The 25,152-nt window shown below is 43.9% G+C and overlaps 1 protein-coding gene across 1 annotated transcript; it reads left to right on the forward strand.

Annotated features, from left to right (window-relative positions):
- Positions 1–9,417: 9,417 nt before the first annotated feature.
- Positions 9,418–23,901, forward strand: LOC145407488 (uncharacterized). Its single transcript, XM_080278432.1, has 2 exons — positions 9,418–9,907; positions 23,405–23,901. Exons 1-2 carry the CDS (start codon positions 9,418–9,420, stop codon positions 23,899–23,901), a joined length of 987 nt encoding a protein of 328 aa, XP_080134558.1.
- The last annotated feature ends 1,251 nt before the right edge of the window (positions 23,902–25,152 follow it).

The following is a 25,152-nucleotide window of genomic DNA, read 5'->3' on the forward strand; positions in this document are numbered from 1 at the left end:
CTACAAGGAAAGACAGAGGTGGGATAGGGCCATGAAGGAGTAAGGGAGAGGTATACAGTAAGGAAGAGCAAGGAGTAAAAGCGAGGTTAGGAGCCCAGGGCCTGTACGGTAGTCTCGTTGGTCAAGAAAACTCCGTAACACCTCTTCCTTACCGATGTATTTTTGGATATGGCTAGCTAAGATCATTTAGGACGTTATTTATGCAGGTTAAGGTGATATTAGAGCGAATTGAGTAACGCAGAAGAGGACAGGAAGGTGTAATGAGCAAAATAAATCGCTTATGAAGAGGTGTTAGGGAACTTTCATAACCAACGAGAATACGAGCCTAGGTGGGAGTGGGACTGAGGGTGAGGTAGACAGTGGAGTGTGGTAGGGAGTGTGAGACATGGAGTAAGAGTGAGCCAGAGTGATGCAGGGAATGAGTGTGAGGCGGAGTGAAGGCGAGGCACGGAGCGAGAGAGAAGTAGGAAGTGAGAATGAGGAAGGGAGAGGGGATAGGGTGAGGTAGGGAGTGAAGGTGAGGCAAGGAGTGAAGGTGAGGCATGGTGTATCGGTGGGGTAGGGTGAAATAAACACAAGTAAGTGGATGACGTGAAGGTGAGGGAAGAATATACGAAGTCGCTTAGTATGGACAGACAGAGGCGGGTAAGGCAGCAACTGTGTACGGGAATGGTAGGTGTGAGGCTGGTTGAGGCAAGAATGCGACCGTTTGAGACAGGGTGAGGCAAAGTGAGGCAGGGGAGTGTAAGAGTAAGGCAGAGTAAGGATGAGCCAAAACTAAGATAGGATGAAACAGGAAAGAAAAAGAATGAGGATATAATGAGACAGGTTGGTGTACATCAGGCTGCAGCAAGGGAGAGGAAGAGTGAAGTAGGGGTGAGGAAGGGTGAAGCAAGAAGACGAGAGACTGAGGCACGGATGAGGGTTGGTGGACAGGGGAGGAAAGTGAAGCAAGATGTGGGAGTGGTGAGGTGAAAGAGGTACGAATAAGGAAGGGGATGGCAAGAATTAGAGAGGGTGATGCAGGTTAAGGCAGGAAGGAGACAGAATGAGGTATAGGGAAGAGGCAGTTGTGAGGAAGGGTGAGGCAAGAATAAAACATATATAGGCAGAGGAGAGGCAGAAAAACGACAGGTTGAGGCAAGAGTGAGGTAGAGGAGTGGTAGGGGTGATGCAGGTTGAAGCAGGGGTGAGGCGGGTTGCTAATAACACTAATTTAACTTACAAATTCTGGGCCCGCTTCTGAGCTGGATTTATGATCATGCTTCCTTTTTCATACTTAAGTTTTTCCTACCTACTTTCCTCCCCTCCTCCCGTCTCCCTTCCTCTCCTTCTCTCCCTTCCTCCCGTCTCCCATCCTCTCTCCCTCCTTCCCTTCCTCTGTCCTATCCCTTCCTCTCGTTTTCCACTGTTTTCCTTCCCGTTCACTCGCGTCCTTTCTTTCTCTCCCTTAATTTTCTGCTTCCCTCCCATCCTCTCCTCCATCTCCTCTTCCTCTTCTGCTTCTCTCCTTTCCTCCACCTCCCCTCCCTTCCTCTCCTCCATATCCCCTCCCTTCCTCTCTTCCATCTCTCCGTTCCTCTTTCTTTCCCTTTTTCTCCTGCATCTTTCCCTTCCTGTCTCTTTCTCCCCCTCTCTCCTTACCTCCCTTACTCCCTCTTTCACGCTATACTCCCCCTTCTTTCCTACTTCCCTCCCTTCCTCTCTCGTCTCCTTTCCTAATGTTCTTACTTCTTTCCCAACTCTCCTCCCTTCCTCTCTTCTTCTTACTTTTTCTCTCATGACTCTGCTGCTTTCCCTAGTTTCTCTTTCTTCTCTCCCTGCTTCCTCCTTCTTCCCTCCCCTCCACTTTTCTAACTTGCTTCTCTCCTCTCCTCTCCTCTCCTTCCTTTCCTTTCCTTTCCTACTTCCGTTCTTTCCTTTCATCAGCCCTCCCCTCCCCTTTCCTCTTTCTTTTCCTTTCCTTTCCTCCCTACTCTCCTTTCCGTTCTCTCTCTCTCTCTCTCTCTCTCTCTCTCTCTCTCTCTCTCTCTCTCTCTCTCTCTCTCTCTCTCTCTCATCGCCTCCCATATATTCTCTTGTACCTATTCCAATATTTGAATACAAACCGACTCCATTTGTTAGTTGTTGAGAGAGAGAGAGAGAGAGAGAGAGAGAGAGAGAGAGAGGGGTGGAGGGGAGGGCGTTAATATTTTACACTCTCCCCCTTCTCCCCTCTTTCCTCCCTCATTACCCTCTGTTTTCTCACTCACCCACGACAGGGAGGAAGAAAAAGAAAAGGGAGGGGGAAGGGCAGAGAAGGAATGGGAAGGAATAGATGAAAAAAGATTTGTAATTGTGTGTGTGTGTGTGTGTGTGTGTGTGTGTGTGTGTGTGTGTGTGTGAGAGAGAGAGAGAGAGAGAGAGCGGGGGAGTATTCCCGACTGTATTTGTTATTCTAGAATTTTGTTTTACTGGAGTATTTGTCACACACACACACACACACACACACACACACACACACACACACACACACACACACACACACACACACACACACACACACACACACATTTTTGTTTTACCACAGCTTACAATAATTTTGATCACAGAACACATAATTGATAAAAAATAAAATACATACCACATATATTAAATAACTGCAGTACACAATAAAAATAATAATTATCATGTATTGCTTGTAAGTGATCAACTTATCTCAAATTCATAACCTCTAATCTACAATCTTCTTCAAAATATTTATCAAAAACTGCAACACATCTCTTTCTGAACCTTATACGAGTCATTAATCACTGACAATCATTTATACACATGCAATACATCATGGATAATTTTACATATTATCTCATTTGTAAAGTCAGAAAAGATATTTTCAGGAGTTTTGTAATCATATAATCTGCCCCTGAGGTGTTGGATGAGGACACACTCCTCCACAACGTGCCTCTCAGTCTGCACAGCGCCGCAGCCACACTGTCGTTCCTCGACTAGTGTTGGCCACGCCCGTGCCTGTTCCAGCGCCTGGGCTGTGACGCGATACCCGGCACCTCGTGAACTCTAGCCTGTGGAACTCATTAATTGCACGTTTTTGTGTGTAAACCTCGTGTGTCGTTTGGTAGGGTTAATATCTTTGTACACGTTACACCTCGATGCAGTTGACTCTTCTACAGAATTTCGAACTCTTTCCATCAATACAGAAATACGCGGCACTTCGTCTTGTATCAGATTATGTAGATATCTCCCCGTGGGCGTGTTGGCGTTGGTCACTACCTTTATTGCGAATGACAGTGGATCATCACACACACACACACACACACACACACACACATATATATATATATATATATATATATATATATATATATATATATATATATATATATATATATATATATATATATATCTGTAGTAAAGGTAAAATAAGCATCAGACACTTTTATTTATAATTTTTATGGTATTTACTGTAACAAGTTCAGCTAGATGGAATACGTGTAACTGTAATACCGGCTGAATAGGTTACATGATGCAGAACACCAAGGACTTGTATAAACTCCCACACGGCCATCATTACACTCAAGGACCGTGATGGCTAATTAATGTGCACATACCTCACTAAATTATTCACGCATGGATGTAATTTATCTGAGAAATTGATGGTGTGTCGTACCTGGTCATACAAGCTATCGTAATGTGGACACCTGGCACAGACGGACGTGTTTCCCTGCTCTCTGACGTAGATGGTTTTAGCTGTCAAGGGCAAAACGATCTTGCTTCAGCGTTTCCATATGTCATTATTGCTGGCTTATTGCTTCCTCTGTCGGTATGTTTGTCGGTTCTTTGTTATTGTGTGTGTGTGTGTGTGTGTGTGTGTGTGTGTGTGTGTGTGTGTGTGTGTAAGTGTGCGTATCATGGCAGAGGGAAACAGAGTTTGGATGATGATGATGATGATGATAGATTTTTGTTTTTGTTTTACGTGTCCGACTCTGGGCAAAGGTTTCAGTGCCTATTCCTAAGTCCCAGTAGTCCTCCTTGGGGCCCAGTAGTCCTCCTACATCTCCACTTGTCACCACTTCGGCGCTAACACGCACCGTCCATATTGAATACATGCTAGGGCTGTCTCATACAGGACCGGTGTATTGGTATTAGCGGAGGTATTTTTGTCATGTCGACGGGTCCTCTGGTAGATCAGAAAAGGCTGCTTTTTATGAAATTCAAATCCTTAAACTGTTCCCTGCCCCAGCCGGGATTCGAACCTGGTCCAGTAGGACTGCAGGCCGCCCCTCTACCGATTCTGCCACCGCCTCCCCTTTTCCTTAATGTAGGCATAATGGAGTGTTAGTCCTTGTCTTGTGATGCACGATTCATATTATGGTTTTTATTCCCGTGGGCACCAGGCAATTTTATTCCGTTCAGAGAAGTTCACTGATCCTGATATACTTTTAAAAAATTTCAAGTTGCAGATTATAAATATTTAAATAAATTAATAAACAACCAAGTTCTTTAATAATTCCTACTAACGTCGAGCTGTTTTATGCAGCTTATATAAATCTACCGCAGCTATCAGGTAAAAAAAAATAATTAAGGAGGCAGGTGTGATGTATATATATATATTTTTTTTAGCTTAGTGGGTTAATGAGTGTATGTTTATGCTTTTGAAACTGTGTGCACGTGTGTGTATTCATGTTTAGTTGTGTGTGTGTATGTGTGTGTGAGAGAGAGAGAGAGAGAGAGAGAGAGAGAGAGAGAGAGAGAGAGAGAAGTCTGTATATGTATGTACGTATGTGTGAGAAGCGTGTGAAAAGCTATGCAAATGAATACAAGAAGTCTATTTACACGGGTCGCCCTTCTGCCGCAACATTTATCCCTCTTTTTTAGACCTCGTATTAGCATAGCCTGGTTCGGGAGAGGGAAAGGGCTCGTTTATGTGATGCTAGCTGTGTCTTCTCTTTCACTCGTTAACCAGTTCACTACGAGAGGTGTACTGTGGGTTGGGGAAAATGGTTTGTCGGTCGGAAGCAGAGAAGATTTTTATTCAAGAGGTTGGTTCTCTGTGTACAGTGGTGTCTTAATATTTCCTCTTGCGATTTTCAGGCCTTTTTTGGGGGGAGAGAGAGAGGGAAGGGAGTTCAGCGGTACTTGTGTCCATTAACCCATTCAGCACGATGATATCTATTTTGTATCGTTCATTACATCCAAGAGAGAGAGAGAGAGAGAGAGAGAGAGAGAGAGAGAGAGGGAGGGAGAGAGAGAGCGAGAATCATGAAAATGCGTTATTGATTTCAACCCAGGATGAGATGTGGCTGCTGGAGTCACCCATTTTTAGTCCTTTGAGAGAGAGAGGACGTCCCTTCTTCTGTATCCCTGTCACCACCACACGATTTTATTCAGCTGAAGGCAGACCGTTTGCAGTGAAACTAATGACGGCAACGTGCAGCCCCCTCTAGCTCTAAAAGCATCCTCTAAGGTGTATAAGATTACCTGTTGTTACTGGGAATATAATGTAAAGTGTGTCATTGTACTTACCTGATTAAAATAAAGAACTTGGAATCTAAGATGTGTGTGTTTTTTTTTTGTTTTTTTGTTTTTTTTAGGCTTATGTTGTCCTGTCTCCTTATCAGCATTTAGTGTGAGTGTGTGTGTGTGTGTGTGTGTGTGTGTGTGTGTGTGTGTGTGTGTACACGCTTGTTTCAAAAGTGACAGAGCAGTAGTCCCTGAACTATAGGATCACGGTATCGATCTTGGCAGACAGCATTTTCGGGATTTACTTTCGAAATCACCGTGTTTACTGTTCGTCCGTATGGCACCACGGGAACGTCATAGAAACATCTCTATTGTGCCATAACTCCAGACCTTAACGTGACATCGCTGTGTTTCGTGATAGAAGTGGTAGGCATTTGTGGCCAAGCGGTGACGTTTGAAGGCTGCTGGGGACAACGCTTTGTTGGTGTACGCTAAGTGGACTGCTGGACCTCGTCGGGATCGGGCTCCCTAGTTATGTCCTGAGTCAGACGCGTATGAAACCGAAAATAGGGTATGTATGCAATAATTCAACACCTGCTCACTTTCAGTCTTCTCAGTAATGTTCAGTTTTTCCCACAGTTTTAGTAGCCTCTAATCTGTAGTTTGCTTAATTTGCTAGGTAGGAATCAGTGGCTGAACATCCGGATCACCCAGGCCCTTACCATCTTAATTTCAGGCACAGCACAGGATAGGATTATGATGTCTATTTTTTTTTCCCGTATTTTTTTTCTTCCGTCATATTTTTTTTTTAGTTTTTCCTCCTTTTTTCAGTTCAGTATAGATTCTGTAGTTCCTTCAATATTTTTAGTTATAGGTATTTTCGATTTTGTTGAGGTTTTCAGCTGTGTTCAAATCGTCAATTCTTTTTTATAATTCATGCCTCAGTTTACGTTTGTCAGTAAATTTATTCCTGTCAGTAATTATCATTCCTTTTTTTTTTTTTTTTTTTTCCGTATTGATCAGTTCTGTTGGTATTTTTCAGTTCTTATAATATATGGGACTGTTCGTGTTCTTAATTCTCTTCCTAGTTCTTAGCTCTGTCCGTAATCCCACCTCATCGTAATTCGAGAGCTTTTATATGTAATTCTCTCTCTCTCTCTCTCTCTCTCTCTCTCTCTCTCTCTCTCTCTCTCTCTCTCTCTCTCTCTTCGCATTTTCTTTTCTCACATGTCTTCCTTTTTTTCCCCTCTTCCTTACACATCTCTCACCCTCCCTCATTTCTTTCTCCCCCCCTCATTTTTCATACATCCTCTTCATCTTACACACACTTCCTTTCCCACTTCAACCATCTCTTCTATGTCTTTTCTCTTCCCCTTAGCTCTTTTCTCCTCTTTCGTCTTCACCTCTTTCTTCTTGTCATCTTTCACTTCTCACACGTCTCCCATTTCCTTTTATTATCCCTCTCTTCGCCTCCCACCCTTCCATCTCTCTTTTTTTTTTTTTTTTTTCTTGCATTCCTTCGATCTTACATGCTCCCGTCTCCCCCTCTTCCATCACTTTTCAGCCTCTCTTCCCTTGCCTTTATTTCCCTTTCGCATAGTTCGCCTTTCTTGTTATCCCCTCTCTTATTCCATCTTATACCCCTCTCACATATCTCCCCTCTTCGCTTCTCCTCTTTCTCTCTTGCCCCCCCCCTCTTTTTTTTTAATCCCCTTTCCTCTTCCCCTCCAAAATCTTTTTCTCATCCTTCTTTGTCTCCTCTTGGGTCTTCCATTCTCTTCTTTTTTCTGAGCTCTCTTTCCTCAGATCTACTCTCCTTTCTCCTCTTTCTCCTCACACATCATCCTTCCTCCCCTCTTTCCTCCTCTTTCCCCGCACAAGTCTTTCTTTCCTCTTCCCCCGTCTTGCCAGTAATATTTTTCCTCCCTCTCTTTCCTCTCTCCTCCTACACATCTTCAGTTCTTCCCTTTTCCGTCTCCTTTCCACATCTTTCTCATATCTCACTTTTCTTTCCCTTAACTTTCCCCTCCTCTTAGATCCTTCTCTGTCTCTCCTCCTGTTTCCTCTTACTTATCTCTCCTACCACATCTTAAAATCTTCCCTCTTTCTTCCTTTCCCTCACTCAACTCCCTTTCTTCCCTCACGCTCCCCTCAATCTTACATTTTTTCCTCTTTCCTTCTTTCCCCTCACACAACTCCCTCTCTTCCCTCACGCTTCCATCACACATTCTGCTGTCTTCCCTCTTTCCCTTCACACATCTCCCCTCTTTCCTCCTCTCCTCCCTCACACATCTCCCCTCTTTCCTCCTCTCCTCCCTCACACATCTCCCCTCTTTCCTCCTCCTCCTCCTCTCTCCCCTCTCTTTATCCCCTCTCCCCTCCCCTCACCCCCTCCATATTTGCCCGGGCGTCGCTAGTTAGACAAACTCTCACTTACTCAATTAAGGACGATGAGGTGATGTTGATTTCCATTTCATTACCGTCACTACTTCCCGGGACCCGCGGCGCAGCAAGGACCGGGACAGGGACCGGGCTTATTCCATGTGGGTGGCCGGGGTTGAGGGGTGTGTCTGGCAGGCGGGTCACAGCGACAAGCACCCGCACAGTAAATCTTGCCATAAACCTAATGGCCCGTGCCGAGTGTTCACTAATCTCCGCACTGATTGGCCAACCGGGTGTCCCAGTCTCCGCCCACTATTAGTCTCGAGGGAGGGGATTGGCCGGGGTGTTTCTGGTAGGCGGGGCACCTGGCGAGGGCTGGGCGGCGGTGCGAGGTTCCAGTTAGTCTCCGGGCCGCCGTGGGTGTAAGTTACCACCGCCGCTGCTGAATTGATAACTTGTGTAAACAGTCATATCCGCCCCTGACGCCCCCCTACTGCCAGCCAGCCTTCCCCACCCACCTCTCACCCCCCCTACACCCCCACCCACCTACCATTTATATGCGGATGTTGATGCTCACGAGAACTGCCGAGTGGCACTTAGGGCCCCGTCGAGACTGAGACGACGCGAGTGTCACCTGGCTTTCCCCCTGAGTGCCACCATTGAGTGCCACCACCACCACCTGACTGATACAAGTGTCACCTGATTAACTGAGTACCACCTAATCGCTCCAACTGTCACATCATCACTGTAGTTGTCACCAGATCGCTGTAATTGTCACCTGATTTTCCCGAGCGCCGTCACCTACTGAGAGAATCACCTGATTACTGCGGTATCACCTCATTAACAGAGTGTCACCTGATAGTTCTAATTGTCCCCTGTTAACTGCAGTTGTCTCCTGCCCGCACCAGTTGTCACCTGATATTCCTTAGTGCCACCTACTCTGAGAATCACGATCACCACATGACTGCCACAAGTGTCACATTCTTTTCCTGAGTACCATTACCTGTCCAGAATACTAATTATCTACTCAGAGTGTCACATAATGACTCCAATCGACACCTGATCGTTCAGATTATCGCCCTATTTTCCTGAGTGCCACCTTCTCTGAATACCAGCACACCACCTGACATCTACAGGTGTTACCTAATTAACTGAATGCCACCTGCTTTCGAGCGCCTTCTGGCCACTCCAAATTATCACCTAATCAATCAGAGTGTTACCTGATTTGCCTGTCATCACCTGCTCTTAGTATCACCACCTGACTGCTTTTTAAGTGTCGCCTATCCATTTTCTTCTTGTAGTGCCACTTGACCAGCTTCCAGGCCTCCAAGTCTCACCGTTCACCACTGTATTAGGCTACTGGAGTGCCACCTGCCATACACGAATCCCAAGTGTCATCTGAGTGCCATGTCAGCGGGATGGCGAGACGGTGTTAGTGCGTGCAGTGGGAGACCTGTATGATAATGATGACGATGATGATGATGATGATGCATTGCCCAATATCGCACCTGCTGTACTTTACCTTAGTAGGAAGAGGGACTTGCTAACAGAACAACCCGACCCTAGCCTGTCAGCAGGATGTCGGCGGCAGCACAGGCAGTGAGGGCCAGCCAAAACTCCGCCTTCAGTGCGGTTACACGTAAGAGTTTCTCCTTCTCCGTGGACGCCATTTTAGCCGCGCCACAGCACCCGAAGGAGGCGACGAAGGAGGACAGCGCAGACGCCCTTCACCCTGACTTAACCCCTACGCCGCCTGGGGACTCCTTAACCCCCCCGGCAGATGACAGGTTAAAGACGACTCAGGACGACAATGAAGATGAGGAAATCAACGTGGACTCCGACGCCGACGAGCGCTACGAGCCTCGCCAGGAGTTCCACGGGAGACTGACGCCCCCCATGCCCACGATATTAGCTCATCTGGGGTCCGTAGGTCCCCCTCCGCCGCCGCCGCCGCTACCGCCCCCCGCCTCCACCTCCAGCGCCCCTCACCAGCATCATCATCAGTTCACCACTGCCTGGCCTCCCAACCTCATCTTCCAACAGCAGCTGGCTCTTCGTGCTTTAACAAGTATGTCAGTTCTTTACATTTTTCGTCGTACTTGTAATTTTAGTCGATTAATTAACTTCATTTCCTCTCTTATGAACTTCATCTCTCCTCTTCCTTCTTTAGCTCTCATTTTTCACCTAACTCTGTCGCAGTCTCTTAGTGATATTCTGAACCACATGAGTCCGGTGGCATATTTGTTTAGCATTTATTCTTGCCACTTCTAGATAGTCCTATGTCAGTAGCAAAAATATAGCGGAAAATATATCATCGGACTGAAGCGGCTAAAAGTGAGACGGCGAATAAGAAGACAAACCCCAATTTTGTCGCATTAAAAGGAAGACAAAAGGAGGGAAGAAAGAAGCCAGGGTTGCACTGCCCCTGATACTCTTACATGTAACGTAATAATACCCTTATATAATGCAGTGTAGAGGCTGATTTATAAGTACATCATAATGGAAGTAAAAATCCGGGGTTCGCCTTCCCGTCCATATATGTTTCAAGAATTTGGCCAGTATTTTCCCCTCTTACTTCTTCAGCTGTTGCCATTTTCTTTGAGTCTGGCTTTACTTTCTGCTCTTTTTTCAGCCGTTTTTTCTGCTTTTATTTTCCTCTTTATTAAAATTTTAGTCGCCGTTTTTTCTTTAACTTCCCCCTCTTCCCCTCTCTCTATTTTTTTTCAGCGCTTGCCTTTTTTTTTTTCTTTTTCTTTTGGGGTCGGGGGCCTTTTGTGGTATGTTATTTTGTTCCCTTTTTTCTCTTTTAACTTCTTACATTTTGTTTCCATGATTTTATTTTCACTCGCCTTCCGAAAATATTTCTATTCTTATTTCTATTCCTCTCTACACTTTTTTTTTTTTATTTGTCCATTCTGATTTTATTTTTTTCCTCATTCTCCCTCGCCATTTCGCTCATTTCGTATTACTTTTTTTTTTTTTCGTAACTAAACTTCCATTCGTTTTTCTGCCTTCATTTTCCCTCCCACTCTCTTGGTTCCCCTAATGTTTGCGTGCGTTCTCCTAATTTCTTCCTCCCTCCGCTGTCATCATCGTTTGTTATTTGATTTGTTACTCCTTGGATCTGCTTCTAATTGTACTGTAGGCTACTTTATGTTCTTGTATTTACTTCATGTTCTTCAGTTAACGTCGCCATTTATATCCTTTACAGTCCAGTCGTCTTTTTTCCTTCGTGTGTTTTAGTTCGTATTATTTCTTCTGTTCCTGTAATATTTTTTCTGTTTCTTTTGCTTTTTTTTTTTTCATTCTGTACTTCATGCCCTTGTCTGATTTTTTTTTTTTTTTTCGTGTAGTTAATAATAGAATTAGGCATTTAATTTTTAAGTGTTAGTCGATGAGTAAAATAACGTTCCTCTTATTATGATGATTATACTTCACCATAAGCGTTAAAGATTTCACCTTAATGTACTTTTTTGGCCGTTTTATACTGCTTATTATTTCAGAGAAGCTTCACTAATCCTAGGAAGAGGTAACAGTAATAACAGAATGACATTACATTTCATAGCTTCCTGTCCTAATCAACTATTGTATCAGTTTGTGTAGGCCATGTATGTTTGTATGTGTATGTATGTATGTGTGTGTCGCGGCCAGTACATACGGTTGCGATCAATAATTCCTTCACAGTGTCTTGAAGTCGTAGCAGAGCCTTGTAAGATTTTGCGTAGGAGGAACTGCATTCTGGTTTCACTAATTCGGAACCCCAGAGCGTAAAGGGATTAATGACGGCGACTGTACACACCTACCTCACGGGCGGGCAGCTCTGAGACGTATATATAGGTGAACTGAGGTGTTTGATTGTAATATTTCCCTTCGTAGATTAATTGCTCGTGGATTTTGTAGTTTGATGTTGTTGCCGCTACGAAAATCATCAACGCAGTGAAATCGTTAACCCCACGTATCCGGTGACGTGTTTTGATGATTTATTCCTGCTATCTCCACACGGATTTTACTTACGATTTTTTTTTTTTATTGATGGGGTAATGAAGACTGTATCAAATCTCTCCAGTTCAAAGGTTTCTCCAGAGCTGAATAACATCGTCTGGAGATACAAAAAGCAGAAATGACTACAGGATTGAAAGGATTAAACGCTTCCGACCCCGTTGTATTATATTCTTGCATCCTCTAGACGATTTCGTTCAGCTTAGAATTGGCTTTCAAATGAAAAGTTTAGACAGCGTTCATTAACCCCTTCAGCTGTGAGAGGTCTAAAAATCGTCTGGAGGGAGCATTGCGTGAAGATTTTGAAAACAGTGTCTAATCTCCTCTTTCGGAGTTGTTTTGAATCTTTTTACAGTGAGATATACTTTTTGTCAGTTGCGTCAGATCATATGAAGACAGCAAGAAGGAGGTAAATGAAAATACTGGTAGGATTAGTGAAAACTGTTTATAGCACTTTCAGTTTGACAGGCCTTTTCTAAGTATGTTTGTCTGGAAGTAGCAAGAATAAGATAAAAAAAGTATCACTGGACTGAAGGTGTACAGCTGAATTAAATTGACTGAGGAAATAGCAAAAATAATAATAATAATAATAATAATTAATAATAATAATAATAATAAAATAGTCACCATCCTGGGAGAGTTATGGGGTTCATCAGACAAGATTTAAGTGACTGGTTGCCTAAATCACCCTAATTTTTGGTACTAGATTGTATGTCAAACCCAACCCTACGAGAGCTCTTTAACTGAGCCGAAGAAAACCTTCAAGACTTACCGTGAGAAAAGCAAAAATAGCCATTGTAGGGGTAGGGGAGATTGTTTGAAAAGCCCATTAGCCACACACGTCATTCTTAAGCTTCATAATATTGTTTGAGAGGATCAAAAGCAGACTAAATAACGTGGTCGTCCTCAGTGCGTTAAGGGCTTGTTAGTGATTGTGTAAGCGATCAGTCACCTAGCCTTATCACCCTAATATTCCACGGGGGTCGTAAGCTGTGGTGGAGCGGCGATGGAGGCCAGGTGGGATGAGGCGGTGGAGTTACGATGGAGGTGATGGAGTTTGGGATGAGGCGGTGGAGTTACGATGGAGGTGATGGAGTTTGGGATGAGGCAGTGGAGTTACGATGGAGACGGTGGGGTTTGGGACGAGGCGGTGAAGTTACGATGGAGACGGTGGAGTTTGGGATGAGGCGGTGAAGTTACGATGGAGGTGGTGGAGTTTGGGATGAGGCGGTGAAGTTACGATGGAGATGGTGGAGTTTGGGATGAGGCGGTGAAGTTACGATGGAGGTGGTGGACTTTCGACGGATGCCACGTGAAGTTAAGTGGGAGGTGTGGTGAAGTTAAGAGCCTGTGTTCTCATCGGTTAAGGAAGCTCCCTAACGCCTCTTCATTAGCGATTTACTTTGGGATATGGCTGGTTAGTATTCTTTTGCACGTTAATTATGCAGAGTTTGGCGATATTGGAAGGATACAAAATAATGCAAATAATACATAAGAAGACAGTCAGTTGCAATAAGCAAAATAAATCGCTTATGAAGAGGTGCTAGGGCGCTTCCATACCAGACGAGCATACGAGCGAAGGTAGAAATGGTGGAGGGTAGGTGGATGTGTGAGGTAACCCTTTTAGTTCTAGGATACCTTTACTGATGCTTATTCCACACTATTTTATCCAGCGTGTCGATGTCAGGGGGTTAGATGCATGCAGCTCTCATTAACACCTCTTCTTGGGGTTCTCCTAAAATGAATGAAATAATCTCGTAGCCGCAGAAATAAACACAAATATTATCTCGATGGTGGTGGGTGAGTTAGGGCCTGATTAGTGATTATTTAGGTGATCCGTCGCCCAGCCTCATCACCCTAATTGTCGGCGGGTGGTCGTAAGTTAAGGCGGAGTTACGACGCAGGCCAGGTGGGTGAGTGAGATAAATACGGCTCCCAGCAGAAGTTAGACGCTATATTATATGATGTCTGCTTTGCCCCTCTACTACGATTATGCTTTTTTTTCTCCATAGGTTTAAATGTGCTTATAGTTATTTAATTAAGCCTATTACAGGACTTCTTGTAGTGAATAATTTAGAAACAATAACCATTAAAACTTCAGAACGAATACGCCTTCTTAGTTTCTTGAGAAAATTATATATACCCTAGAAGGTCCTCTTGTAATTAAGGGCTTAGTAACTCTCTCTTAAGCCCTTGCGTACGATTACACCTTTTATACCATACTTGTTTTCTTCAGACGATATTATTCACATAAGGAGAAACACATCTTGAGAGGTTAGAGATCCCTTGTAGTGAAGGTCTTAGAAACAGTATCTTGTCTTTTGAAGAATAGGTTCGAAATAGTCTCCATCTTCTCCCGTACCATGAGTTTCTTTTATGCTTTATTTTTTGCCTCCACACGACTCTCTTGCACAGCTTAAGATTTGCCTCCCATAGCGGCGAAGTTAAATACGGTCGTGAATAAAAGTTAGAGCCTGTGTGATGGTGGGTTAGGAAGGTTGATGGTGGTGGTCAGGGTGGTTATATACACTGCCTGATGGTGATGCTGAGTTTAAGCCCCAACAGTTGCCTTACTTTGCTGCCCTAGGTGGTATGCTCTTATTAACTCGGCCTAAAATCGTCAGCTCGCCATTTTGACTGTAACGGGAAACTAATTCAGTACTACATTAATAGTTAAGGAGGAAGAAGAAGGTGTTATGGGAAGAATGTAGGACTATAGTATTGCCATAGCCTGTCACTGAGCTACGGGGAATAAACTTCATATGAAAAAGTGAATGACGAAAATCTCCAACAAGTTAAAATGAACGAACTATAGCCGGGGTGATGGTGAGGGTAAAGGAGATTAATTACACACGACCGGTAGTGGTGGTGGGTTTTGGGACCGTGTTCTTAGCGGCTCTGGAGATTTCTTGACACCTCTTCCTCGGTGATTTATTTTACGTATTACACATTAACATTCCTTTGTGAGAATTTAAACCCTTATTCTCGTTGGCCAAGGAGGCTTCCTAGCACCGCTTCCTGAACTATTTATTTTTCAAACTTCCCATTCATATCTTTTTGTTTGTTTGTTTTTTTGTTCTTTTTGCTCCCTTTATCTTTTTATTATCGACATAGATTGCAAGAATAACACAAGAATACAGTAACGGAGCAGAATAAGAAATAAACCGGCGAGGAAGAGGTCTTAGCTAGCTTCCTACCTGCACGAGAACACCGCCGTAGACTGTCAAGTTATAATGTCGACAGAGTCTGCATTAATAACATAAGACATTGCAGAATAAATCTCTAAGGAAAAGGTGCATCGAAGCCTTCTGTGCCCCTTGAATACGACCATAGATCCTATCATATATCCTTTTTATTTATTATTTTTATTTATTGCCATAACAGTTTGTTCTTTGTTGGCAAAAATTGGTGATAAAATTAATTGTAGGAACAATAATTATAATAACACATCGGGATGCATAGCAGTTATCACAGTAAAAATATTACGTTCATGATAATAACAAGAAAACAGAATAATGTCCCTGCGATAATAATAATAATAATAATAATAATAACAATAATAATAATGATAATAATAATAGCAACAACAATAATAATAATTCATGAAGCCCTAGTAGTACAGCAGCGATAATAATAAAGATGTAAGTATAAGTCATTTATACGCGTAAATATTAAACTATTTCCAACCAAATACCACCACGAATACCACCACCATTATTCCTACCACCAGTAATACCACCACCATTATTCCTACCTCTATTAATACCACCACCATTATCCCTACCTCCATTAATACCACCACCATTATTCCTACCTCCATTAATACCACCACCATTATTCCTACCTCCATTAATACCACCACCATTATCCCTACCTCCATTAATACCACCACCATTATTCCTACCACCAGTAATACCACCACCATTATTCCTACCACCAGTAATACCACCACCATTATTCCTACCACCAGTAATACCACCACCATTATTCCTACCACCAGTAATACCACCACCATTATTCCTACCACCAGTAATACCACCACCGTTATTCCTACCTCCATTAATACCACCACCATTATTCCTACCACCAGTAATACGACCCCTATTATTCCTCGGCTGTGTTGTGGTTGGGCGAGCACGTTTCACTGGTGGTCAATTAACGATGACCCTCAGGCAATTAAAAGCTGATTATATAGTACAAAACAGCATCGAGTGAGTCCCTTTAGCACGATTGGTATTTGCCGGGATGAGGTGGGTGGTGAGGCGGCAGCAGGAATTAAATTAGATAAGTTATGTTGACAATGGAGTTCAGTGGAAAAGGAAATACCGTACTGTAGGGATTTGTGGACTTCGATCCCATATATTACGAGAGGTGCTTCGTGAGGTGATTAGAATTGCTTGGTGAAGGGAAGAAAAAATTACGAAGTCATGTTCACAGTCAAGGAGTTTATGGAAAAAATAAAATGCTTAATGGGATTGTGGAAAAAAAAAAATAGATACTGAAAGGGTTTATTGAGTGTTTTTATCCTCTTCACAACGAGGGGTCCTTCTTAAGACGATTCAAATTTCTTGATGGTAGTAAGAATATAAAAAGTTCCTTAACTACAAAAGGTCACTCCTGAATTAAAGACAATCGTTTGGTGGTGGCAAGGCTTTCGGTACAAGTTTTTTTCCCTCCTCAGGTGGCTGTAGGAGAAGTATAATGAAGATCCGCACACAACGACAGGGCCTTCATGAGCTGAATAAAATCGCTAGACAGTGGCAAGAACAGAAATGAAACTAGACATCTCACGGAAAGGGTTTGTGGAAATTGTGTATCCATCGAGTTTACCAGGAGAGATCGGCCCTGTGCTGAAGAAAATCTCAGAGGAGTAGTAGGAATTTGATTATTTAAAGGCATCTTGGTAGTGAAGGGGTTTGATATATGACGTTTATGGCTATTAATAATTTCCTACATCCGTCTCATTAATCAGTTTAATCGCCCAGTAAAGTTTGAGCCAAAAAATTTCCTGGTAATTTGTCCATCTATACAATGCCTGACATTTAATACCAGATTTAATCCAGGGTGGTGGCAACAAAACGCCTATAAGGTTCTTTGTGTCGTATTCTTATTCGTATTCTTATTAGCGTAGGAGGCTTCGTAACACATTTTCCTTACCAGTTCATTTCTTTATATGACACCTTACCATTTTCCTGTGTGATATTTATGCAGTCAGTATCAGTATTACAGAGATATGAGTAGCGTACAAGAGAATGAGGTGCAGAATAAATCAGGGAGAATATGTAGGAAAGCCTCGGAACCCGACGAGAATACGGTCTTTTCCACTCCCTTCTTCCAGTCCGTCTCCCTCCGCCAAATGTATTTCTACAGTTTATTCCTCCACTTCGTTCTCAGTCTTTCCCTCCTCATTTTTTCCCTCCTCGTTCAACCAGCAGAATAATACTGTTTAAGGGACAAAAAGCCAGGCTTGCTTTGAACATTGAAAACCAGACGATGTCATGAACCGTATTCTCCTGGGCTTAGCGGGCTCCCCATAGAACATCTTCAACATAATTATTGTACACATTACTGGTACGTTTTTATCTGTTATTCAGATTTTTTTAAGGACATAGCTGAATAAGTATCATACATAATGTTATTGGCCCTGTACGCTAGGCTGATTTATATCATCTCTAGAATTGGGACGGAGTCGTGGTGGCTTGGTGGTAGCGTGTTTGTCTCGCAACATTGATGTACAGTACCTGAGTCTAGTGTTCAAACCCTAAGACATGCCGGGAATTTAAATTGAGTGTCCATTCATACCTGTGACACATACACACTCACACATCTATCCATTACAACACGAACTTCCACATGCATCAGTCAGTACAGACACCACTGCTTCGCTCGTACTTTGCTAACATGGGGAAGAGTTATTTCTGGTTGCCACTCTCCCTCCGAGAAAGCCTGGTCATATAGTGGACCACAGATGGACTTAGAGAGTGACAGGAACAGCGTGCATTAGTAGAAAGCATGAGATTATCCACGTGGCATGCGGAGAAATACAGTAATGTGGTGTGGAAGGAGGCGGCAGGTGGGTTTCACAGAAAAGGTCGGAGTGTTGAGCGGTGGGACTGGCCAGTTAATAAGAATGCGGTGAGCTGCACCCGAGTTCAGGGAGGCGTGACATTACAAGAGTGCCCCCTTACATAATCTATCTCTTGTCACATCCTCTCACTCCATCTCCGTCAGCTGTGATACTGACTCTGATACTAAGTACTCTTGTGGCCACTGGAGGCTCCCTAGCACTTCTTTCGTATTTAATTATCAATTTATTTATTTATTAATGTCACTGCATCTCATTCTTGGTTGTTTTTCATGTCCTTTTACCATCGACATGTTTGCGTCAGTTACTTACCGGCGCATGTTTATTGCCCGAGGAAGAGGTGCTCCTTTGCCAACGCGAATGGACTCTTATAATGTACTCTTGTGGACATCTTCCGTAGAAATTACCTTTGTATATTCCTGAACTCCTTCAAGCCGAGGACGATTCTTTATTGTATTCCTGCTACATACAAGCCCTTTTTTTTTTTTTTTTACGGGAGACGTCTGTTTATGACTCTGGCAGAAATGTTAGCCTTTATATTGTGGCAACCGTCAGGCAGTTTTATTCAGCTTAATAGTGGCCTCTTGTCGTGTAAGAGTTAAGCTGTGATTATGACCACTTAGTTACCATAATGACTATGACCACTTACTTACCATAATGACTGTGTTATGACTTCTATCGATATTTAAGTTATAAGCATTTGTAGTCTGTTAGTTATTAAATATTTCTGTGGTATACAATAAGTGGGCATACTCGCCCCCTTGTTGCCGTGGATGTAGAAGGCTCCCTAGCAGGTGTACCTTACCTGTTTATTTTTGTGTATAGCACATTGATATTTCACCTGTATCATGAATGCCAGGTTAGTTCGAAATTATGTAAGAGAAATAACATAAAAAATCACATTAAGTTTAGTATACAAACCGAATGGCTAAGGAAGAGGTGTAGGGAGACCCCATAAATCTGCGGGTATACTGTTCCTGGCTTAGTAGTTAAGCCAGTTTTGTCTTGAATTTGCCAAAACAAACATCATACATAAAGTATACAAGTGGGGGAGGTCATGAGGGAGGGAGACTTGGAGTGGTGGGGAGGAGGAGGGCTTAGTGACGGAAGGCGAGTGGGGTTGCATTCCAAGTGGCTGGGGAGATTTCGTAACGCCTCTTCCTTAACGATTTATTCTACACATAACACCTCAGTTCCCTTTTGTATGCCCTTGATGCAAACTGTATATAAGTCGATATTAAAGCGATCTAGACAGATTACAAGAGAATGTTCAGGTGTAAAATGAAAAATAAGTCGGTAAAGAAGAGGTGCTACAGGGCTTCCTATAAATGCCATGTAAAGATCGGCCCTTCGTCACAGTCAACCTGAGTAAACCTTGGAACTGGGCGTCTGGCAAGAGATAAAAATGACTCCTTAACCCCTTCACTCTGGCGACGTATTTTCTACATAATCTTGCCACTTCTGGACTACTCTACTCAGGAAGATATTTATTAATGGAAGGAATGAAAGCTGCATCTAACCTCTACAGTGCAGGTAGTCTTTCCTGGGCCTGATGTTGTGTGCAAGAGGCAGTAGTAAGAAAATAAAAGTGTCCTTGGGTTGGAAGTGTGAATGCCGTCATCGCTAGGGATCTCTGCTAAATAATCGATTGGCGGTAGCAGGACTAAAGTTGAAACATATCGTTGTTAAGAAAGCTCCTTAAAACCTCTTCCTAAGCGATTTATTTGGTTATTACTCCTTACTCTTTTCCAATACCACCATACTAAACACACACACACACACACACACACACACACACACACACACACACACACAAATTTATATTAGCCAGCTGTATCCAGAAATAACTCGCTAAGGATGAGGTGCTAGGGATCTTTCTTAACCGACGAGAATATGGACTAGAGAGTTAAAGATCGTTCCTAACACCTTCACTAACAGAAGTCTCTCTTAAGATAAATAAAATCAAGTGGCGGCAGCAGAATAAAAAAAAATAAACTTACTCAAGAGGTAAATGGAGATCACAATCAACCCCTTTTCATATAGGCCTAATAAAATTGTCTATCAGTAACAAAACCAAAATTCAAGAAAAGGTTTATCATATGCGAGAAATTAAAGTGTGTCATCATAAACTGGGATAGAAAGGTTCGTTTGATAGCAACAAAAACTAGAATTAATATTAAAAAAGAGGTCACGTACTGAGGAAATGAACGCTTCCAGTACAGTGACTTATTTTAATGTTTCTATTAACGCGCGAAGATTGTATTGGGCTTCAGAAAAACGCTGGTAGTGAAAAGAGTAAAAATATGTTCTGTTAATCCCTTTGGTAGTAAGGGATTTTTCTGAGCTGATTATTAATGTCAAGCGGTTACAAGAATAAAATTATGTCTTGTGTTATTGTAGATATTGATAGTATCTTCATAAAGTGTTAAAAAGAATTGACTAGCGGAAGCAAAAATTTATAAAGAACAAAATTTATAGAAAGAAAAGTAAGTAAATAAAATAACACAAATAATCAGATAAATCTAAATAAATAAGAAGTCATCACAGTAAAGAGGTTACCTGGTCTGACAAAACACTGCTGGGAGCTTTGTAAACAATTGCAGACAGTCACATCGATCCACATTTTAGTCTGAGAAGTATAACACTCTTACACAATAATCTGAGATGTTTGTGTGGCTCCTAAGATGACAGTAGCGAGTTTCAAAAGTAATTGCTCACTGCCTTGTTATTTATCGCAATGAGGCAGATCGATATTTATGTGCACCGTAGTACTTGCCCTCACCATACTTGACATTCCTATCCACTAGACTGGTATGAGCGCGTGCTGTCTGGGTGTCATGATGGACAATTACGCATTTTCCGAGTGCCCGCCTGCGTAAAATGTGGGGGAGGGAGGAGAGGAGAGGGTAGAGGGTAGGAGTAGGTTGGGGGGGAAGGATGAGTGGGAGGGTGTTGATGAGGTCGGTGGGAAAGATGAGTAGGATGCATGGGGAAGGAGAGAGGATGTGATGTTGAGGATCAGGAAGGGGGAAGCAGATATAGTTTAAATAGTGGAGGTAAGGCGTTAGTGAGGGTAAAGATTAGAGGAAAGAGGAGGGAGTGAGGGTGTGGGGATGGGGAAGAGAGGATTAGAGGCAGAAAGGGTTTTATGGTTAGTGGGCAAGGGTAAGAGAGGGGGATAGGCAGAGGTGGGGTTTTAGTGGTCTCCAGTAGGGGTGAGAGGTGGCGACAGAGTAGGGGTTAATATGGAGGGCGAGACGGAGGGGGGGAGGCAGAGGGGAGGGCGTAGCGGAGAAGGGAGAGAAATAGGGGGAGGGAAGATTACAGGGGAGTAATGGTTAGAAGGTGGGCAAAGATGAGGAGGAAGAATTAATAATTTCAGTACGATAATACCATTATTTAATTAAATATTCATCTACTACCAGACGATTTTATTCAGCGTAGGAGAGAACAGTGGTGATGTAGAGGCCAACCTTTCTGTGTGATATCGTCCTTTGTATTTCATGTTACCGTCTGGCAGTTTTACTGAGCATTGAGGAGGCGTCTCTTAGTTGTTGTTGCTGAGTTACTCTGTTCTGTCTGGCTATGCAGACCCATCAACCGCAGGCAAGCAACCACCTTCTCAACGTCATTTCGTGCAGTGAACCAATGTTCCCTTGCGGCAGACTGCGCCTTGCCACAGCGAGACGCGGGGTAAAGTGCGGAGGATTGGTTCCTGGATGGATGCCGCATTTGCCCAATTAACAAGGGCACCACAATAGAATCAACATCACCCCGTGATTTGGTTATATGATTGCCACCCAATGTTGTAAATGGTTTCCTGGGTTACAAGGAAACATTAGGCTTGTGTAGAGCCAATGGAGATGGAATAAAGAGTAATAAAAACTGATGGGAAGGGTGGGATAAATAGGAAAAGAGGAGGGCAGACACAGAAAAAGACTGGCAGCACTACCTCAAGTAGGTGGATAATGGTCGCCACCACCAACCAGAAGCGTGAAGAAGTTAATACTAACTTCCATTAACACCGCCACCAGAGAAGTCTCCTTAAAACTGAAAAAAAAATAGTCTGACAGCTGCACGAGTAACAGGAATCAGATGTTATCATATCGAAAGGTTAGTGTGTACATTTAAAGGGCTTGGAATACGAATAAGTACATGGGATTGGGATGGGTCTCAGTGAATAGAGATGAGAAAAGGAATAGGAAAGGAGTCAGTACTTGGAGCAGCAGGATGGATACGAGTGCATAAGGAGACAGTACGTAGGGAGGGGGAGAGGATTGTGTATAGGAAGGAGCGAGGGTGGAGTGGGGGGATGGTGCTGCGTTACAGTGCCCTCTCCACTTAAGTGTAATTTAGCCTGACAGTAATGGGTTAATATTGGTGTGTGTGTGTGTGTGTGTGTGTGTGTGTGTGTGTGTGTGTGTGTGTGTAACGAAATTAAAAGCAATATAAATATAAACGAGGGTAATGTTAAGGGGTCGTTTTTACATAGGCTTCGAAGGTTCCTAGTCACCTCTTCTTTATCAGTTGATTGCTGTTTATACCAGGTTTAATTTTATGTAAATGATTAGCAGGATAAACCATTCCTGAGCTAAACTACATTGTCCTGTGGTGGCCAAAATCAAATACCGGTAAGAAGGATTTCTGACGTCGTGAAAGTATGAGGTTATGTAGCACACAGATACAATGGACGATGTAGGTAATTCAGTATGACGGAGTTTTCCATCTTTTTAAGGGTCCTTCTTACTCTGTACGGGATAAAGGTTATAGAGTGAGGCTGTGATGCTTTGGCGGGTGTGTTCACGGGAGGAAAATTATCTTGTAACGACTACCTAGCCAATTCCGTACAGCCTTTGGTACTTGGGCGTTTAGCGTGATTATATGCCAGTAGTCCAGACTTGTGTTCGATCCCAACTGGGAGTGGACGATGAAGGTGCAGTGTTATGCTTTTGCGCGTATTCACACTTGTTCATTTGTCATAACCTGCCGATGTTCCCTTGGTGACGTGTACGGACAAACATCGTCACTGCAATGTATTCTCATCCAATAACTGTAAAGCCTCCCTCATTTAAACTCGTGCCCCACAGCACTAGGTGGAAACAGGTCCAGTTCCCCGTTAACAAGAAATGGGGTCTCTCCGCCGTACGAATCAGTTTTCTTTCAGTACTCTAACATTCCGATTTGAAAGCGTTTCGTGGAGCTGCCCGCCCGCGCCGTTTCGCCATTATTTGTTGCAGGTTTGTGTTGTGTATACAGTTCGACAGGCAGGACTGCACCACGTAGTAGTAATGATGTAATTTAGTATGTCAGTAGAGTAAAAGGTTCCGCATGTTGGAAGCAAGGTGGTACAAGGTCAGCCTGGCTCTGTGTGTATGTCCTATCCCCGATCAGTACATGTTGTAGTAGCAGTAAGACAATTGGAAGTGGTAGGCTACCTGTCTGTCTAACAACTTCACCTTACTGCCCCTGTCTCACCCACAGAGTCCCCGGAGCCTCCTAAGTTTCTGGGCCCCATGAAAGTAAACCTACGGAAGCACAAGCCCAACAGGAAGCCCCGCACGCCCTTCACCACCCAGCAGCTGATGTCCCTGGAAAAGAAGTACCGGGAGAAGCAGTACCTCAGTATAGCAGAACGAGCTGAATTTTCCGCGTCCCTCAACCTGACCGAGACGCAGGTGAAAATATGGTTCCAGAACAGACGGGCCAAGGACAAGCGGCTGAAGGAGGCGGAGCTGGAGAGGCTGCGGTTCTCATCTCGACCGCTGCTGCCGCACAACCCGCTTCTGCCGCCATCCTCCCTCTTGCCGCACTTCCTTCTGCCGCACTCCCTACCCCCGCATCACGCCCCTCCACCACTCCACCAGTTGCCTCCCAGCATGCGCCCACTGCCCTCCCAACATGCGGCCGAATTGCGGCCTGGAGGAACTTACGGGCTGCATTCTAGTGTCGCCGGCGGGAGCGGTGGCGCGCCGCAGTGAGGCCAAAAGTTCACCTAATATTTCACTTCTTTTCACTTTCCTGTGCTGGCCCGTATCCACAGACTGACAGAGGCTTGGTATTTTTCTCCGGCCATGGTTGTTGCTCTGATACGACGCGTCAGGGAAGAAAGTAACGAACATGCCTTAAGTGTGAAGCAGACTCAGTGCAATACCAGGCCAGATTTTTTCCCTGACTGTACCTCGACCCGCCCGCCGCCTGCCTGGCCGCGGATTTCAGGAGGGCGGGGCGGGGCGGGGTGGGTGCCAGAGTGCCGCCATGGCCCTGTGCCAGGCCTCACTGGGCCGCCATGATGTGCCTCCCTGCTGCCTCACTCCTCGCCCCTGTCACACCTCGCTGCCTCACCCGTGCCAGCTGCCGCCAAGGGGATATATGCCTTTACGGACACTTAAAATCCATATTATTATCAGGTCGGAAGGATGGTTGGCACTTCCTCCTTATGGGTATATCTCTGCACGTGATTCGTTGTTTCTTTTATCCATTATTGATACAGTCTGTGTTGATATTAAAGACATAAATAGTATGAAAGTGAGTATGGGAGGCGTAATATGCAAAATCAGCGTCTGATACATGCGAAAGAGCCTACTAAGTTGCTTCTGCGGACACAAGCAAATTTCGTAGCATCTTTCCTTCGGCGAATTATTTGACTATTACACTTTACTATCCTGGTGTGTCACTGATGCAGACTGTGACTGTAGTAAAAAGGCGCTAATAGCATACAAGAAATTAGGGTGTAGCGTACAAAATAAATCGCTAAGGAAGATATACTACGAATTCTGTAACAGGTTTAGTGTTCTGGTGTGTGTGTGTATGTGTGTGTGTGTGTGTGTGTGTGTGTGTGTGTGTGTGTGTGTGTGAGTGTTTCGATACAGTTTGCATCAGTTACGCACAAGGGGATATCTATACGCGTATGGTCAGAATAAATCGCTAAAGAACAGGTGTAACGAAAACACCTGCCACCTTGATTCGGACCAGTGAGACAAAGGGGGAGTGAGTGAGGGAGGGAAAAGAGACCGGGTGAGGGAAGAGGGAGTGAGTGAGGGGGAAGAGGGAGTGAGTGAGGGGGAAGAGGAATTGAGTGAGGGAGGGACGAGGGAGTGAGTGAGGGAGGGAAGAGAGAGTGAGTGAGGGGGGAAAAAGGAAGTTAGTGAGGGGGGAAAGAGGGAGTGAATGAGGGAGGCAGAGGGAGTGAGTGAGGAAGAGGGACTGAGTGAGGGGGGAAATGGGAGTGA

This window comes from Coenobita brevimanus, chromosome 1 (genome assembly GCF_032717465.1).
Source record: "Coenobita brevimanus isolate Jiangsu-jjx chromosome 1, ASM3271746v2, whole genome shotgun sequence".
NCBI classification, from domain to species: Eukaryota; Metazoa; Arthropoda; class Malacostraca; order Decapoda; family Coenobitidae; genus Coenobita; species Coenobita brevimanus.

Excerpts from the sequence above, each read along its gene's own strand:
- LOC145407488 (XM_080278432.1), top strand. The coding sequence starts at position 9,418 with ATGTCGGCGGCAGCACAGGCAGTGAGGGCCAGCCAAAACTCCGCCTTC. Across the intron at positions 9,908-23,404 it reads GGCTCTTCGTGCTTTAACAA|AGTCCCCGGAGCCTCCTAAG; the intron begins GTATGTCAGTTC and ends TCTCACCCACAG.